The sequence below is a fragment of the Phytophthora cinnamomi genome, assembly GCF_018691715.1.
Source record: "Phytophthora cinnamomi strain GKB4 chromosome Unknown Contig44, whole genome shotgun sequence".
In the NCBI taxonomy this organism is placed as follows: domain Eukaryota; phylum Oomycota; class Peronosporomycetes; order Peronosporales; family Peronosporaceae; genus Phytophthora; species Phytophthora cinnamomi.
The window spans coordinates 536,068-548,877 of record NW_027150977.1 but is presented as its reverse complement, the minus strand read 5'-3'; the positions used below and the strand labels follow the sequence as shown (position 1 = coordinate 548,877).

Below are 12,810 nucleotides of genomic sequence, written 5' to 3'. Positions count from 1 at the left end.
CGCGTTTTTGCATGTAGCTAGCTCAAAACGATCCTCTATGAGATCAACGTTTTCTGTATTCCAGAATGAACCCGTCCTTTGTGAACTTTCAGTGTTTTTGTTTAGACGCGCGCGCAGATGTAGACTTTCTGTTGAAAAATGCACCGTTTTCCTGGACCCACTCGCTGAAGATCGTCTCAATCTCCGGGCGCGGGTGTTTCCATTGCGTAGATCTGTTAACGACATTGCCCAAGTCAGCACAGTAGACGCAGCTAGTATTTTGCTAACATAAAATTGAATATACCGGTTGGCATGATTGCAAAAGTAGGGTCTCCCTTTTTCAGTGAACCGCGTTTCCCAACCTTCCGGGAGATTTAGCACAAGGAATTTTTTCATGTCTTGCCAGTTCATCTTTGACCGGGTACCCAAGGTTCGTATGGGAGACGCAATAGGAGATACTGGCCTTTGAATGGGAGGTGGAGATGGCTAAATGCCCAACAGCATAATAAATAGCGATGAGCAATGCGTTTGAGTGGATGAGTAGAACCGAAAGCAAAGGTTACCGTGAATACGATCGGCTCTGGATTTTCAGCTGGACCTGGGCTAGGTTCCGGCGCCGGTGATTGGGGCCGTGGCGTTCTGACCTGTTCGTACGCTTCGGCGTCGCCGCAAAGTTTAATGAAAAAGTCTACACAGAAGTATTGCACTATTAGCATGGTAAGGGTAGGTTTGACAGGAGAAAACAAATACCTTCGATGCTGATGCGGCCGACCATTTCAGGGTCGAAGAGATTCGAGAGAGTTGACCGATGATCCAACGAAAGAGCAAGTCCAAAGTCTCGGAGCACGTCGTTGAATACAGCAAACGTTACCTAGCAAACATAGATACATACATACAGCGAGTGAGTCGAATACAGCTAGTGCGGTGACAGGGGCATCATACTCTACCTTCCCCGGAACTTCGGCTTCAGCTGCTAATGCCTTTTTCAGACCATTGTATGGCCGCTCAGGGCATCGACTGGTCAAAATCCCCCTCATAGCTGACAAGATATCATGCGCTGACGCCTCAGCTGACAGTCGACAATCTTTCAAGTTCGATGCTTCACGAGGAGCATTTTTCTGCTTTTCGTTTTCCTCTATCAGGTGTCGAATCTCTTCTTGGAGAGCTGCTAATCTGGATATCATTTGACACAACATGAACCAACCCAAAAGGCAATAAATAAATGCTTACCAGGAGGCTCACCTTGCTGCATGTTGACCCTCAGCTGCAAACTGTTCTTGCCGCGCTTGCTCGAGCCTTCGTTTCCATCTCTCGGCTGTGTCTTCTGACGACTTGTTCGACGCAAACGACAATTGTTGAATTTGTGCCTTGAGTTGTCTGGCTTGCTCTTGAGCTTCGAGCTTTGACTGTTCAATGGAAGCAATCGAGGCTTGTAGCTGCTTCAACCTCTCGTCGTTGTCATCTATCGCAGGTTCTAGACGAGGAATTGTAATCTCTCCTGCCAAATATTGTGCTCCAAGTTTTATTGATACTGGTGCCCCAGTCTCCTGATGCGAATGTGATTTTTTCTCTGTAATTGCCAAGTCATCGGCGAGCACTGGCGTCTTCTTCACATCAAAGCGGAAGGTCAACGCGGTCACACCAACAGTTGTAGCTGTAGTACTTGTTGACGAAGATTGTGGCGGGTGTAGCGCGATACGTTCCTCAAATATATGGCCCTCCAAAACGATCGCAGATCCGACGGAGACTTCGCATTCTCCAACAAGCTTGTCCGTTTTAGGCTTCTTAGTGAAAACAGTGACAGAAAGCTTTGGAGTAATAGCTGCACCAAGCCGCATAGTCTCAAGCATTGCTTGCCACTTCTCCTCAAACGAAGGGTTTACTGTAACATCAAAGAAATCGACAGACCAATCTGGTGGGTATCCTTCCACAGTATAATCGCACGAGGTCAATGGGTCATACGCAGTACAATATAGCCTGGGGTTTGGAGACTCGGGTCCGGAGGGAAGTGCCCTACGCACACTAACCACCACAAAGTGCCCCGGACTTTCGCCACTATCTGTGACAACGAAGTTGATACTCTCCGTCGTTGGGGTGCTATCTGGGGTACGCGAAACCTTTACCGTATCAGTAAATATTACGGGGCGGTCGATACGATGATCACAAACCTTCGGTTCTTCCAGCTTGATTTGAGTTTTGAAGTTCCATTGCACTGCACCAGATCCACTTGCACGAGCCACACTCGTCGTAAACAATGAACCTTGTGGATGTAGCTCCAAGACAGCATATGCGTTTTGGTGTCCTGCAATAAAATTTTGGAATTCTTGCCAGCTTGTCTCGACGTTGGTGTGCTTACCAACAACTTCGTACCGAACCAACAATGATGATGCTGTATGAGATACAAAGGTAGCTAGCGCACGTAGCGGTGGAGGCAGTTGCGACCCTTGCTGAGAAAGTGTATCAGCGACTAGTTGCTGAAAACTGGTTTTGCCTGTCTGGTCTAAGTACCCGCTGTCAATAGATAGCACCAAACTGCGAGGTGACACCAACCAGAAAAACGGCAACTCGACTTGGGAGAGCAAATTACGTAGCGTAGCTACAAATGAGTCGCTTTCCACTAGCGAAAGCTTGAGTGATTGTAACCTTGAAGACTGTGAGGTAGCTGCAGCATTCCGGCGTCGATAGTCAACGCGAATTCGCCCAAGAAGTGCCAACATTGAGTTGTTCAGTTCTGGGTAGAATTCACTCGTAATGAGACCATGCGGCGATTTGGCAAATGTAAGCTCACGAGAGATTTCATGAGTTTCTTCGACCCGACGTAGGAAGTCATTGAAGCCAAACTGGGCAAGCAAGTTTTGGTAGTCGTATTCATCTTCATGGAATATAAAGTCAGCACAAAACTTGAATACGGGATCTCGGGCTCGAACGACAAGGTTTCGTTCCGAGTCAAGCGCCACAGTCACGAGGTGTTGCTGTTCACCATGGCATAGTTGCAAAATGTTGGCGAGTGCATGGTCGAATCTGAGCTCAATTTCTTGAATCTTTTGGAGTCGCATAATTAGCCTGAACAAGTTGAATCCAATCACGGGGTCGATCGATACAAAGGTTGTCTGCGGCACCTGGCAATTTACACGCACCGCATCCACCGCAAGTGATAGCAGTAGCTGAGTAATAAGGCGTTCATTATGATCAATCCCAGCTTTTGTGGATCCATTTTCAGGGGAAAGCTCGAAGCCTGTCCTTAAAACACCTGCGACGAAGTCGCTCAAGTGAATTACATCAGCGGTATCGACGCCAAAGACACTTCTCCAGATAGTTTTGGTGCTAATTGTTCCACTGCGCGTCTGTAAATGAATCGCGAGTGCATCACAAAAAGAAGCAACATCGAATTCTTTTAAATGTTTCATCAAACCGCTCGATTCTTGAAGTAGCAGCCTAGCTAGAACGTCACCACTTGACTTAATGTTATCCACCTGATCGGTATTTTCACCCACTTGTTGTGTCGACAGTGGTACTTCATTGTCAAAAGATAAATTCATGGCCAATGATCGCAGATCATCAACAGCAACGGCGATAGCCGCCTTCTCCTCTAGATTTTTGCATACTGTAAGCAACTCTTTGTGGCTTACATTTTCATGTAGCTGCTGCAGTTCACATTGGACAATTTCGCGTATATTGGGTCCGGTGCCAGCAAGCGCATCCAGGTGAATCACAATATCTCTGATACTGGTACTGCATCCACCACCAGCGGTGTTGTTAGTCACGTGCTCAGCATACATTATGAAGGCGGATCGCTCAATTGTAATCCTTCCACCCTTCGATATTGCGCCAAGGCGGTTCATCAATAATGTTGCATCTTCAAAATTGAGATGCATTCCCAACGCAGATAGTAACTCCACGAACTCAAACTGATCAATGCTCCCACTCCTGTCACCATCCACCTGCTCAAACACATCCTCAATAGCGTTTGCCGGGGCCCCAGAAGCGATGTTTAAGCTTACAACTCGTTGGAAAATGATATCGCCGGTTTCAGAAACGAATGGTGGTTGACTATCAGTTGTCGAATTCGTTGAACGTGACCAAGACCCGACAGTTAAACTAAACATATAAGCGTCGAAAGCTTTATCCACAAGCTCGTTGCAGATCGGAACAATAACACCATCGAAAACTTCGGACGCACTCTGAATCTTTGCTTCTCGGGCTGTCGACAGTACCGGGGGAGGTTCTTCCCATACTCGGTCTCGCAATATCCAGTGCCTGAATTCTGTCATACTGATTTCGCCGTCCCCATTCGCATCAAACTGGTCAACAAGGCATGTTTTCTGTCCTTGGGTGAGGGCCGGTTCAATATTTAAACGCTCAAGCATTTTCTCAAACTCGAGTGGGCTCAACGACCCTGATCCATCCGCATCAAATGAGCGAAATACTTCATCCAAGTGCCCTCGTTGTTCGTCTGAGCCGCCAATTTTCTCGATTAACACAAGTCGCAGATGCTCACCGAAGGCTTCTCCAGAAGATATTTCATGTTGGAAGCACTCTTCGCATAATTTGCTTTTGGTTGGAAGTAAAGAATAGCAGGATAAACAGAACACGTTCACACAATTCACACCGTTGCACGGACAACTGGTGTTTTCATCCAATTGTCGGTCTCCCCGACCTCCAACAAGAACGCGCCCCCCACAATCTATACAATTAACGTGACTGGAACCACTCTTCCTCCCACCAATTAACCTCGGTAGTGCTGATGTCTTTTCCGCATCGCCCAGCGCCATTTGCTTGTGTTGAAGCAATAACGCTAATTTTGCTGACCGCTTAGCCTCGAGATCTCGGATGCGATTGTTCTTGTGCAACTCTACCGCGTTGGTAGACGGCAGACTCATTATTACACTAGGTGCCCCTTTCGGAGATAGGGCAGGGAAATACGGAGTTCCATCTCGTCTAGAATAGGTAGGTGTTCGGCTGACGGGAATATCAAATTCAACTTCATCTTGTGTGTTTGTACGAGAGAGTAGTCGGGTGGCATACTCTTTTTCGAGTATGTCATAGAAGTTTGCAACACAGGCTGAGTTTAGTAGTGGTGGTGCACGCGTAATAATGTCTCGACTCTTTTCCGGCAAAGCATAGCGAGTTCTTGCCAGCAGAGTAGACTTCCGTGCAAAGTGGCGAAGATGCCAAGCCAGTGATGAATCCTGCTCAACAATTTCAAGTGCTATTCTTCGGCGAAGAGCACTTTGCGATGCAGAAAACTCTGGAGCTAGGATCTGAACCTTTCTTTGAATCAGCGTTCGCCGTGCTTCACAGACGGCGAGACCACTGGCACCATGGACCTCGATCTCAAGAATCCCTTCTCGATGGATATTGTCAGGGTCGTCTCCATCTTCTTCCATATCTGGTGAATATCGGGCGTGCATCAGTGTGAATCACCCCGCTAACTACACCATCTTCTCGCGTCATCCCAAGTTGCAACGCTAAAACCAAGCTTCTGTAGTTTCATCCGGCACTCTGTCTTCTGAATTTTAGGCGTCTTGCCAAATTCCGACCTCAGCTCTCATATCGTTTACCTGAAAGCCGCAAGCGCATTTCCCGTAGCTGTAATTTTATCTGAGAGACCCTCACCAGCATTTTGGGATTCTTCATCTCCCTCCTCTTCCTCGACAATTGTAAGCTTTGTCGCGTACCATGAAAATCAAGCGTACCGTTCTCATGAGTAAACCGATGAAAGCATGTTCACCCATGTATACGCTGGTTGTACGCCAATCAGGTATACAGGTGGGAGGGTTCCGGCCGCTTGCCCCTGAAAACCGCGAACTTCTTCGAGTTCTCTAATCTCCAATTCCCTCGCTGAGTGAACATGAAAGCCAACAGGAACAATCTTGAGGTTCTCGCTACCTCGAGAAACAAAAATACTTGCAACGCTATCCAAACCAATTTGCTTCATTCCAGCTGCCTTCGGAACGCCGACCATGCCATGCATCAGGAAAATCTACGACAATTGTACGGCATCGATGTAGTACAAACTTTGTACATTCATAGTGAAAAGTCAGACAAGTCTATGCCTGCAAAATTACGACGAAAACATCATTGGCATTTCGCTTCTCGGAGCCCGATTCCATATCGTTTAAGAATTTTTCGATTGCATCCTCATTTTGTGCGCGTTCCTCACTGGAATCTGACCATGGACCAGTCTACAGATTTTTTTTTATTAACACAAGATCGGCACGTAGCATCCACAATTGAATAACTTACCCATTCTCCCATCCCCCACGGATTCCGTAGCTTCACTAACCGCACCAGTTCACCTCTAACAGTTTTAATCTCGCCTGCGTCGACAAGTGCATACGCATGCTTGAAATACAGACCGTTCCCAGCGCTGGATTCCACAGCGACATCCTTTGCAGTTACTGGTGGCTGAATAGAGCACCCCATAAGTGTCCCTGACTCCTTGTATCGCGTAAGCTTCTCCCAGAACGGATCTCCGTATTTTTGCTGGGGTTTTGCCGGGATATATGGATTTTCGCCAAACCCAGGAAACCCCTCTTTCAAGATTACCTGCTCGGAGCACATTCCGGTCAGATCATTCAAAGCACAGTCAACGAAGCCGCCGATTAGCGCTTCGTAGTTTCCGTGAAGCTTCGCATACGCTTTTTCGAGCAGCGATACCCTGTTAGCACGGGCGGATAATCATTAGCTTCTTGTAGCGCCATCGGCTGTATAGGATGTGGATTACCAGAGCTCGTTCGGATTTCGGCAGCGAGCAAAATATGGTTTCCCCGCTTTCTTGTCAGTAAACCCGAAAACTGGGAAGCGATCGTCAATTAAGACGTAATTCCAGACAAAATTCTAAGAGTTCAAGCGGCCAGGGTCAATGAAACAGCGAACATAACATAGCATTTTCAAGGACGAACCTTCATGAACTTGCAGACAAATAATCCTTTTGACTTGTGCTGATCCCTGCGCCAGAACGTTTGCTCCAGGAAGTCTGATCTCGTAGCAACCACGCTCAGCGCGCCTGAAACATTAAACGAGTTAGGCCTAGTTCGCTTATACTGTAGGTCGTCGCAAATACCTCGGACTTACTCAAAAACCAGCAATCACCCAGATTTCCTTGGATAACATCTCCTGAAGACACCCCGTCCGCGAAGAGAGTCGCATTTGAAGCAAAAACTTGATCGGTTGATGACATGGAGTAAATATCGTCTTCTTCTTCCTCCTGCGGGCTACGCGTTAACCAGAGCAACCCATTCACAGTGAGCATCAGCGCACCAAAACAACTCCTCCAGCAACGTCTCACCCGCTATCACCCTCCTCATTTTCCTTAGCGTAAATGGGTCGCTCCCATCGGATTTTTCCACGCTGAAGTAAACCGAGAATCTTGGCCTGGTGTTGCGAGCCACCCTTGGCAGAAATTACAGCGCCGGCTTTACAGATTGCTGCAGCTCCGTCTGGGTCGCTGCTACTAGGCCCGAATGTCGGATCTGTGAAGAGCTTCGTCGCTGGATCAGTGTAGGTTTGTAGAGCATGCTTGATCTTCTCCTGCAGCAGCTGGTCGGCCAATCGAAGTCCCCGAATCAGTGCCCGGCCTGCCAGCCCCTTGATCTTCACGGAGATGACGGTGTCTTGGCGACCCGAGACGACACTAATGCCGAGCTTTTTCAGCTCCTCCTGCAACGTGTGAAGGTCTTCCGCCCCGCTCTCCTTCATCACGACAAGCGTGCCGAATAGCGAGTGACGAGTCACGATAGATTCGGCCAGCGACTCTTGGAAAATGACCCAAGTAATAATAAATAAAAAGAGAAGTACATCATTTCTCCATAATTTAACACCACAAAGCTGTGCTTCGCCCGGAACAGCTCTGGATTTTAACTTGCGGACCTCACAGCACAACAATAGATATATTCTTGTTGTGGTATAGTACTGCTCTCACTTTTTCTTTAATAATAACAGGAAATAGGTGTCCCAAGCGGATATATTACTGTAATAGGTGCACGATAGCAGCGCATTCTGCGCCTGGTGGAAGGATTCTGGGCGATGAGCGCGATAACAGCAGTCAGGCAGCCACCAGCGCGAGCGCGTGGAACGCGAAAATCGCGCGGCGGCGAGCAGTCTATGGATGACGGGTGACAATTGGCGTTCGATGAGCACGGACGTGCTGCAGGAGCACGAGCGAGCAGGAGAGATGATGAGCATCTTGAGGTACCTCGGCACGACACAGGTCCAAGGATCCAGACGTGGGGTCCGCGGCCTGAGAACGAAGAAGCAAGCAGTCAGTGGAGAATTTGCGGGGACGAACGCCAGGCGGTAGAGAATTTGCCAAGCGAGTGGCAAGTGAGCGGAGCTTGGCGTCGACGTACCGGCGGGGCGAAATTGAGCGAGGTCGCGCGTGACAACGCGACACGAGCGAGTCGGTGGGGTTGTTGAGCCCCACGATCACGAAGAACAAGACGAGCGGGAGTCAAGAGGACGAGGCCCGAGTGATTACTGAGAAGGCGAACTGCGGTTGGGCGATAGTGTGACGAGGCTCGCTCAGATCTTTCCGGCGAATCCGTCAATAGCCTGCCGCCAACGCACTCTATGTCCCACGCACGACCCTTAGTGGATGTGAGAGGGCAGCTGGCTTCAAGGAACCACCGTTTCAACAAGAACGGGCTCGGAGACCATGGACACACTCTCGGCCGAAGCCCCAGGTCTCAGCTGGGAGGCTCAGCTATTTCGCTGAGACTATTGCGACTCTGAAACCACGATGACTGAAGTTGACTATGGATTGGCTTGACTCCTGTGAAGTTTGGATTGCGGTCACCCCGCTGAGCTACGCTGAGCTCAGACGTCCCGGATAGACACCTGTTGATGGCTGGATGCGTGGAAGATTGAGCCGACCTGGATTGAACTCGTTGCGGCTCGGCTGAGCTTTGGTTATGAAGGCACTGAAGTCTCCAAGTCTCAGCTGGAAGAACTGAAGTCCCCGGGTCTCAGCTTGGATCACTGAGACTAGCTGGTCTCAGCTGAAACCAGTTGGTTTCAGATCTCACAACTCTGAGCTTGGGTGGTCTCAGCCGGAACAGCTGGAATCTGTATGTGTCGGCTCAGATGTTTCAGCGGGATGTGCTTGGGTTCAGCGGACGCTCCGGAGTCTCAGTTTGGCGACCCAGGGCTCAGATGATGCGGACACCATCGTGACATCTTCCATGTCGCTTCCTTCAGACGCGTCCTTGAGAGACTCATCCGAGTGGTTGGATTCGGACGGGGCATAGTCCGAGTCGTTGTCGACGTCCATGGTAGCATTACCGTTCGGGGCTGCTATGGGCGGAGAATCTTCCTGCTTCGAGCGCGACTTGGCAGCTGGCTGCTTCGCCGAGCGGGCCTTACGTTCCACTTGGAGCGCTTGGAGGAAAGGTGGCTTGGTTCGGTTGAAGGCTGGGATGCGATGGTTGACCACAACATAACCGTGTCCACCAAAATCAACCTGGCGCAGTGGCGTCGTTGGGTCGATCATTAGCGAAGCCGGAGCGGTCTTTTGGTTGAAGTACACCCGGCGGTTGCGTGAACGAAGACCTTGGACCGTACGGCTCGGGAGATGTACACCGGGGCGTACCATGCTCCGCGAACCAGTCGTAGATCTCACCGTCGGTTGTCTCATCCGGTAGACGCTGGAGGTCCACGTAGTACCAGTTCGAGTACTTGGAGTACGGCTGGATGCGAAACTTCTTACCGCAGATGGTAAGTTGTTGCCCTCCGAGTTTGGAACACACGTCACGGTTGGTACAGACGAAGCTAATACCAGCGTTACGAACGGTCTTGAAATCACGAAGGTGCAGGGTATTAGCCGATAAAATGGCCGGCTGCGGGCCGGACCCGAGCGAGGTCATGATCTCCGTGTCCGTGAACGTGGAGGTCAGGTCCTTGGCGGGGATCCACATGGAGAAGGTCACCTCACTAGCAACCTGTTGCGGGACGCCAGCGAGCGCAGCGAACTTCTTGTCTTGCGCGGTGCGATCCGGATCAAGCATGGCCTTCTCGGCCTTCTCGAGCGTGTCGTCAGTGGGTTGCGAGAACCCGGCCCTAGGGGCGTTGTTGCGCCACTCGACGAGCTATGCATGGTCGCGATGACCGGCCACCATGGTGATCGATGAGGTCTTGCCAGTACTGTACAGGCGGAGCTTGTCCTCAAGTAGCTCTCTTTTCAGTCGTCACTTACCCTCCTTTACGGTAGGGCTAGGTCGCACTCCTATGATATCCCAGGACCACAGGCGCAAACTCGGTAACAACGTCAAGGGACCGGCTCAATTCAAAGTTGCGGGTGACTGGGGTCTTGTCGGCAGGTGGGGTGGACTTCAAGCAACGAGGTCGGGTGAGGGCACGGCACGAGTCGAGAGTACGAGGGGCAGCGGCGGCACGACGGATTAGAGTCGAGGTGGAGTCGATGCACGGAGGCGAGGAAGCGTGAAGACCAGTGGGCCAAAGGCGACAGCAGCACGACGGCTAGAAGCTGAGGTGGTGTCGGGGCGGATGGCGGGGGTGTTGGGGTCGCGGAAGATGAGCGGTGGCTGCGCGACAGTGGGGCTGAGGTGTAGATGACACACGGACTCGACTTGGGGGACCGAAGCTTGAAAGCGCTTAGCAGGTGTGGACCTGTCTTGGGCACTTGTGGGGTAGCCGGCAAATTGCAAACTACGGCATGACTTCTACAAAGCATACGGCAGTGACAGCGACCACTAATGTAATGGGCTCCAGTTACATAAGTAGGTAGGTTGAATTTACATAAGTAAGTGAGTCAGCACACGGTTAGCGTGTGCTGATACGGCATCGCCTGATTGGGTGATATAGGGGGAGCCAGACCCCATTTCACCCAATTAGGTACTGACCTGTATTTGAGTGGTCACAAGAGACCAGGGGCAGTCTAAAATAAAACAGAGGCAGGACACTCGCGCGCTGGCTCTCGTCTGCGGACTAGCGACGGGGGGGCCCGCCCCTCTCTCGCTGCGCTCGGGGGGGGGGGGCGCTGCTACACGGCCTGTTGGAACCCCCTCTCGGCGGGAGGTTCCGTAGCGCACTTTGGCGGTAGAATGCAAACGGGAAAGTGAGATTGAGAATCTGTGGCCCTACGCTAGTCCTGCAAAGTGGATACACAAAGCTGATCGCAGCTGCCCGGTGTCCCCAGATCTCTGGTCGGAGATCAATCTTCAACACCCCTCCTCATCGGCAGCGTCGAACAGCAAAAGATTCTCCGTCATTCTCGTTTCCGTTCGGTGCACCTCAGTGTAACCCGACAATTCCCCGCAGGGTGACCAGTCTTGGGGCCTCGACCACCTTGGTCATCAAATCCGCCGGCATGTCTTCGCTTTCGTGATACTCCGGCTTCAGGACTCCTCTCTACGTGTAGTCTCCTACGAACTTGATACGCACATCGATGTGCTTCGCCTTCGCGGACGCACCCTCGCCCTCCAGCTGCTTGAGAGCAGCCTGATTGTCGACGCGCACTGTCATGGGCACCTTGTGCTTCACACCCAACTCCCCGAGCAGTTCGCGCACACCCAAGAGCTCCGTGGCCATCACTGACGCGGCCGTATACGCCGCCTCCATCGTCGACAAAGACACCCCTCCTTGCTTCTTGCAAGTCCAGCTGACGGCCATTCCGTCCATCGTGACCAGTCCGCCCATGACGGACTTCCGGTCCTCTTTGTCAGCCGCGAAGTCCGCGTCGCTGTACGCGACCACTTCCAGCAGCTCGTCCGTTCCTCTGTCTCCTCGCATTCGGAGCCGCAGCTCCTTCGTCCCGCTCAGGTACCTCAGTACTCTCTTGGCCAGCTTCCAATCTGCCACAGTGGGGTCGTGCGTGCGTCTTGATGCCTTGTGCACTGCGAACGCGATGTCGGGCCGCGTGCAACGCGCGACCCACATCAAACTCCCTACCAGCGATTGGAACTGCTTCACAGTGACCACGTTATCTCTTCCCAAGATAGGCAGCTTCTCATCACTAACTTCTTGACGCTCGTTGCACTCCACTCCAATTGGGTGCGGACACCGTGTGCGAACTCCATCCCGTGCTCCTTCAGCATGTCCAGGATCGCTACTTCCTGGTCCAGATCGTACCCTTCCTCTTCACTGTAGCTCACGCGCATCCCGAGGAACTTGCTCGCTGGCCCCAAGTCCTTAATAGATAGCACCGTCAGCTCTGAGAAGAACGCGTCCACTGCCTCCTGCTGCGTACCCGTGACCAGCAAGTCGTCCACGTAGACGCCCACGACCAACAGAACGCCTTCCTGACGCCTGAAGTAGACACACATATCGGTGAGGCTTTGCACAAAGCCGATCTCAACTATCTTCGAGTACAGCAACTTTTTCCACAGGTGTCCAGCTTGCTTTAGCCCATAGAGGGCTTTCTCAAGCTCCAGCACCAGCTCTTCGTCGCTCGTGACGCCCAGCTGCTTCAAAATTTCCTCTGGAATTACCATGCCCTGGGGATCCGGATGTAGATGGCGAGTTCAGCCTCCTTCTTCGCCTTCACATAGGCATTAGGTACATCACCATGCTTAGCGGGCACCCGCACTTCCGCGCCAACGCTAGTATCAGCTTGACGCTGCTCATCTCAATTACGGCGGCGAACGTGACGCTGTAATTCACGCCGAACTCCTGCTCATTCCCGCAAGCAACGAGCTGCGCCTTCAGACGCTCGATCGCCCCCTCCGCATTTGTCTTCGTTATGAAGACCCACTTTGTGTGCAGTACGCGGACACCTCGAGGCCTCCGCACAACCATCCACACTCCATTCTCATCTAGCGCCCTCAGCTCGTCGTGTATGGCTTCCAACCACCGAGCCTTGAGGCGACTACGCAT

At 51.4% G+C, this 12,810-nt stretch overlaps 3 protein-coding genes across 3 annotated transcripts; all 3 read right to left on the bottom strand.

Annotated features, from left to right (window-relative positions):
- Positions 1-88: 88 nt before the first annotated feature.
- IUM83_13710 (cysteine protease family) lies at positions 89-1,424 on the bottom strand (the record flags this gene model as incomplete). The annotated part of the gene is made up of 6 exons (XM_067938404.1): positions 89-212; positions 284-465; positions 543-667; positions 730-850; positions 927-1,152; positions 1,222-1,424. The coding sequence occupies 6 exons, from the start codon at positions 1,422-1,424 to the stop codon at positions 89-91; spliced, it is 981 nt and encodes a 326-aa protein (XP_067790779.1).
- Positions 1,425-6,029: 4,605 nt separating this feature from the next.
- Positions 6,030-8,366, bottom strand: IUM83_13709 (uncharacterized protein; the record flags this gene model as incomplete). Its single annotated transcript, XM_067938403.1, has 8 exons — positions 6,030-6,164; positions 6,226-6,640; positions 6,707-6,819; positions 6,885-6,988; positions 7,057-7,196; positions 7,271-7,734; positions 8,177-8,221; positions 8,331-8,366. The coding sequence occupies 8 exons, from the start codon at positions 8,364-8,366 to the stop codon at positions 6,030-6,032; spliced, it is 1,452 nt and encodes a 483-aa protein (XP_067790706.1).
- Positions 8,367-9,088: 722 nt separating this feature from the next.
- IUM83_13708 (Integrase catalytic core protein) lies at positions 9,089-12,428 on the bottom strand (the record flags this gene model as incomplete). The annotated part of the gene is made up of 4 exons (XM_067938402.1): positions 9,089-9,390; positions 9,569-10,064; positions 11,380-11,882; positions 11,999-12,428. 4 exons carry the CDS (start codon positions 12,426-12,428, stop codon positions 9,089-9,091), a joined length of 1,731 nt encoding a protein of 576 aa, XP_067790707.1.
- Positions 12,429-12,810: the final 382 nt, after the last annotated feature.